The sequence below is a fragment of the Cibotium barometz genome, chromosome 5 (assembly GCF_041138505.1).
Source record: "Cibotium barometz isolate CiBa-2024 chromosome 5, ASM4113850v1, whole genome shotgun sequence".
Classification (NCBI taxonomy): domain Eukaryota; kingdom Viridiplantae; phylum Streptophyta; class Polypodiopsida; order Cyatheales; family Cibotiaceae; genus Cibotium; species Cibotium barometz.
The window spans coordinates 20,559,627-20,565,497 of NC_141050.1; the positions used below are offsets into that span (position 1 = coordinate 20,559,627).

At 42.9% G+C, this 5,871-nt stretch overlaps 2 protein-coding genes across 2 annotated transcripts; both read right to left on the reverse strand.

Annotated features, from left to right (window-relative positions):
- Positions 1 to 316: 316 nt before the first annotated feature.
- On the reverse strand, positions 317 to 823 carry LOC147638183 (uncharacterized). The gene has a single exon (XM_086798747.1). The coding sequence runs from the start codon at positions 821 to 823 to the stop codon at positions 317 to 319; it is 507 nt and encodes a 168-aa protein (XP_086654873.1).
- Positions 824 to 5,199: 4,376 nt separating this feature from the next.
- LOC147638184 (uncharacterized) lies at positions 5,200 to 5,871 on the reverse strand. The gene is made up of 2 exons (XM_086795040.1): positions 5,522 to 5,871; positions 5,200 to 5,422 (listed from the first exon to the last, which is right to left on the reverse strand). Exons 1-2 carry the CDS (start codon positions 5,838 to 5,840, stop codon positions 5,409 to 5,411), a joined length of 333 nt encoding a protein of 110 aa, XP_086651166.1. The 5' UTR covers positions 5,841 to 5,871; the 3' UTR covers positions 5,200 to 5,408.

The following is a 5,871-nucleotide window of genomic DNA, read 5'->3' on the forward strand; positions in this document are numbered from 1 at the left end:
TTTTGAACCAGCACCAAATTGGCCCTCATAAGATATATACCTTTTAGTGAGCTTCTCAAATGTCAAATCCAAGTAGACTCCAATCATAGTAACATCCATGTTCTCCCTTTGAAATTCTGCATTTAATTTATTCAATGCATCATAAACTGGACTTGAAAGATTGTAGCATAATTGTACCATTTTTTCTCATGCATTCTCCATTGCTCCAAAATAGCAGGCATTAGGGGAACCAGTCTTTCCATTACTTGGCCTCTAGATAGCCATCGAATTGCATGGATTTGTAAAACTTTCAAGTCTGCAATATGATACTCATGCATCAAGTTTCGAAGTTCGACATGTCGATTTGTGATTTCCCTAGCCATGCATATACCTTGTTTGCAACCTTATCAACAAAAGCAAACACATGAGGATTCGATGCAAAACCATCCTTTGCTGCAAGTGCCTCACGGTGGGCAGTACAATGCACGCCCATAATTCGTGAAGCCGATGCTTGAAACCGTGCCACTACACCTATCTTATGACCTATCATTGCTGAGGCACCATCCATTACAAATGCAACTAGTTTCTTCAAATCCAGATTACTCTCTAAGAGCATGGCATGGACAACATTGTAGATTGCCTTCCCAGATCCATTATCAACTGGTAGCAATCTCACAAATTTACAATTGGGCTCTCCTTTGCCATTCCCAGCCAAGTATAAAATGTAGATAATCAAATGTTTCTTGATGGTTCTATCTGTACTTTCATCAATAAGGATTGAAAAAAATGGACTTCCACAAATTTCAGCATACAAGTTTTGTCTAGTACAATCTCTTAAAGCCATCAAGAACTCTCTTCGAAATACGGGATTGGTATATGCACCATACTCATTAGATCATGGCATATTAGGAGTGCCAAGCAGCTCCCTTTGTAACTTACATTGAGTGGGATATTTCTTCAATGCAATATCATTGCATGCACAAAAGTGTACCAGCTTCATACAAGTGATTATTCTAAACTGTTGAGAATGCACCATTATGTCAATACCCCCATCTATTGGTCCTTTGCCCACCAATAGCCTTTAGCTTTGCATGATAATACTTGTAGCTCTCCTATGATCTGTAGATTTTGCATGCTCATTCAAGGCTGAAAGTTGAATGCGTTGGGATCCACCCATTGTCAAAGTATTCACTCTTCCATCTTCTTCACACCAAGTGCATTTTATGCGGTCCTCATTACATGTAGACTTGCATTCATATGCCCAACGATGTAGTAGAGTCCATTGAGTCCTCCACTTCCTTTTGGGTTTACTGGAAGAAGACTCTTGGGAAATCTCATTACAAGTTTTCTAGCTCCCACCCCACTAATCTCATTTCCTACATTGGCAATGGTATGTCTTGACAAAAAAGAATCTATTGAAGGCTGTGACTTTTTCTTTTTGCCGGGTCCTCTATGAGGCACTAGATTGGGACGGTTAACCCCATGACTGGAAATATAAGAATAAAATAAGAAAAAGAAGCCACATGAGAATAAAGAGAAGAGAGCATACCTTAACGGTTAAGCACGTTCATTTATACAAGGCAGTTATACTCCTTAACGGTTAAGCATGTTCATTTATACAAGGCAGTTATACTACTATAGCAGGGGAACAACAGACTAACAACAAAAACAAGACACAAAAGGGAGACACCCAATAGCTGAAGATAGCTTAACACAATGTTAAAACAATCAAAATAAGAATCAAACCTGGAAATAAATTGCAGCCCAGGTCCACATCCTCCACCAAGATCGGAAGTAGCTAGCTATGATCACAACTCACCAATCAAGATTCAAGAATCATAAAAGTAAGTTAAGACAGAAAGACAGATAGAGAGCAATTTCATTTAATTGTATACAATCATACAATACAAAACCACCTCTACATATTATAACATTTGTCATGTTGTGGTATATGCCCAAGATGAGGACAAACAAGAGGATGTTTAGATCATTTGGAGGGCTGTGTTAGGCTATTTGGAGTGCTGTGGAGATAGTTCTATGGATAGCCAAAGTATGCATCCAAGTGCCCATCACACTACCCAAAGGGGGCTATCCATGAATGAAACCATTTATGCTGTTTTGAGGGAATGCCTAACAGACGACCATGTGAACCTGGTTTCACCAGCAAGTCCACAAGCCAGACAACCCTCTCATCTCCTATTTAAAGGGAGTTTGGGCCCTTATTTTTGCCATCTCAAATACATGCAAGCACATCCCCTTCTAGAAACCTTCAAGTGCTACTATAGCTATTAGAAAATCAAGTCTACAAGTTGCATGAGCCGCGATGGAGATGCAAGATGAGATGGACAACTTATTGCTTTATCATCTATAACCACCAAGGGTACCACTGAAGAGGTGCTAGGGATAAAATCCTGTAAGAGGTGAACATCATTGGCTTGTGCAGCTGCCATGTAACCCAAGCTCTGACTGTGAGCAAACTCAAACTAAAACATACTACACATACTAACACAAGCTGTGACATTCTTATTTTCTGTCCCAACAATCTCCAGCAACAAACAGAAGCAAGCGACAATTTCTAGAATGCCTACGTCAGGTAGAAACAACTAGAGTCCAGACCTAAGACGAGCCGCAAGCCTGAGGTGGTTCTCCTAAGTCCTTGTATGCAAGGGGTGAAGATGCCTTTATGAGCAGATACCAAAACGACTCACGAGAGGACCCCTTATACGAGTTGAGTAGACTGGTTCTATAAATGCTGGAGATTTTGACCTGCTGCAACTTGCAAGCAGCAATGGTGCTCTTTGATCGAATGATTCAAGAATCAGAATAACCTGCAAAGGCCAAGATTCAAGAATCAGGAAACCAATGCCACTTAACTTCCAACAGTGATTAACAAGATGTGCTAATCATTGGATCATACGCACCAGCCCATGCACAGCCGATGGTAAGAAAGATGATTAAAATGGTACTAATCAAGATTAGATTTCCTGATTGAGCCATTAATTTTGATGATTAGAGCCACCAAACGATTGACTCTAGGATTCTTGACTCACAAGGAAATGAGGACGGGGTACAGACTACAGTGTACGCCTGCAACCAATGGCACAACTAGCTAGCGACCTGCGAGGTAGCCTGGCCCAATTCTGAAGGTATAAGCAAATTGCAATGAGGTAACTTAGGAGGTGCCTTCTTTAGAATTGGGAGGGGGGTGCCTTTACTGCAGGATCGGGATCGGGATCGGGATCGGGATCGGTGGGGGCACACAGCTAGTAGTGCACAAAATGGAAGAAATCTGTCCCATCGATAACAGGCAGCACAAAATGGAAGAAATTTGTCCCACCGACAAACAGGCAGCACAACGTTCATGTAGCTGTGGCAGTGATGAAAAGATAAAATACTAATTGATCATAAATTCAAAACGATGAGATTCATGAGATTAAAAAGGGATTAGTAATTATAATGCAGGTGGGTTTTCGATTACTGGACTGATCACACTCACCCACTTGCTGCACTTGTGCTCGCACGTGGTAGCCCCTCTCCAAAAGCAGTGCCACCACCCAGGAGCCAATGAAGCCGCTCGCACCCGTCATGTACACTGTCTCCCCTTCCGCCATCGCCATGGGCCTGAAGGTTTGCTTAGCAATCATCATGTCGTGAGAGAGACTATACGCCGCACATGCGCCGATTGGGCGGCAACACACATCACTCTCTGCGAGCTTCTACAGGTAAGTACTAGGCATTGGGAACTTGGGTTAATGACTCATGGAGGACCATTTCTTCCCCAAAAAAATTCGATGGTGGCAAGGAAGCTGATGGCGTACCTATTAGCGGGGTCAGGTGGATGCGTATTCTGCAGATGGGACAAGAAGCAGAAGCGACGCGGCCAACGGAGAGCCAACTTGCCAAGAGTCGACTGTCGATGCATTTGGAATGGAAACCAGGGGCGCAGGCGAACAGCACTCGGATTATGCTCAACTGTTTATCGAGAGGGGTGAGGCTGCAGGTAGATTAATCGGCATTGGGCATTATTTACAAGGGGAACTCGTTCGGAGTCGTTGTGGGCACTGGGCGCAGTGGGCACATTCTTCGTGGGGCTGAGTCCAGCGGAGAGCCAACTTGCCAAGAGTCGACTATCGATGCATTTGGAATGGAAACCAGGGGCGCAGGCGAGCAGCACTCGGATTATGCTCAACTGTTTATCGAGAGGGGTGAGACTGCAGGCAGATTAATGGGCATTGGGCATTATTTACAAGGGGAACTCGTTCGGAGTCGTGGTGGGCACTGGGCAGTGGGCACATTCTTCGTGGGTGAGTGCGCAAAAAAAAAGAGGGAAAAAAAGAAAGAGAAATGTCACAACCTGCAAGCTCACAGCAAACTGGAAGATTTGAAACATGGACGGTGCCACAGTAGGAAATTGGAATCACGAATCGAGCTGTGAGAACGAAAGCACCCAGGGGCCAGGCTGCCAACACGGTCCACCCATGCAAATCATGCAAATTGTGTATTGTAATTTGTGCATCCGAAATTTTATATATATATATATATTATTATTATATATATAATACACATTGCACATTGTGCAATGTGTATTATATATATATATATTAATTATATATATATATATATATAATACATGTGCACAGCACACTCTCTCTCTCACACATGTGCACAACGAAAGCACCCACTAGGGGCCAAGCTGCCAACACGGTCCACCCATGCAAATCATGCAAATTCATGCAAAGTAATTTGTGCATCCAAAATGATATATATATATATATATATATATATATATATAAGAGACATTGCACATTGCACAATGTGTATTATATATATATATATCTCAAGAAAATGAAAAGCACTTTTTAAAAAATGACATGTCATTTGAAAGGCATTTGAAATTACTGTATTTCAGAGTGAAAAGTGAATTCTAAGGCATTGCATTTTTTTTGACATAGTTTATTAAAAAAAACCTTTTTTTGACAGGCAAAATGGCCCTTGACAGGTAAAACACCCGTCAAATTTAGGCCCTGCAAATAAAAAATTATAAGTCATTAGTTAACATTGGTGGCTATGTAATTTTATTTGTAAGTTGCCATTAACGTTTAGGAGTGATACTTTTTCAGCTCTCTCGTGCCAACCCTCACTGAATCCGTAATTCTTTTTCGCCTCTCGTATTTTCTATGAAACTCTCTGTCTCCCTCTCACACGCACACACAGACAATGTACACGAAACTCACGTCCCGCGTGAAGACACATTACTGTACATGTTACATATCAATTTGCACGATAGATCTTATTGTTCAGCTTAATAAGGGCTGAAGTAGGCCCACATTACAAGTGGCGAAGACAGATGATTCCACAAGTAAAGCTGGGCACTATAGAGCTCGCAAGTATGTAAAACTACTTAGCCAGGGAGCATATGATCTTGAACTCTATTTCCCGATACCTGGAGACAGCGAATAAGAAGACCAAAAAATTGAGCACGAAATAAAGAATTGAGTTTAATGCGTATAAAATAATTGATCCAGTGTTGAGCGACACTCACCCGGACAGCTGATCCCGCTGATTTTGCAGCCTTCGCGGACGTTGGCGATGGCGGTCTTGCTGATGACGCTGCCGGCATTAGAGGGGATGGCATTGCAGAGGCAGGACGGCGGCGCCGACCTCAGCAACTCGCAGCAGCCGCCGCTATAATCAGGCACAAGTGGATTTTGCCCGATCACGTACTGCGCGCACGCGGATGCCAGATCGTTCGTGCTTGGGCAACTGCTCGAAGCGGCGGCAAAGCTAGTGCCGGAGTAATGGACGCCGATGACAAGAAGCAACAGGACCGCGAGGGCCGACAGTCTAATGACCACCTCCATAGCCAGACCGGGGGAGAGCCTTCAAGTTAAT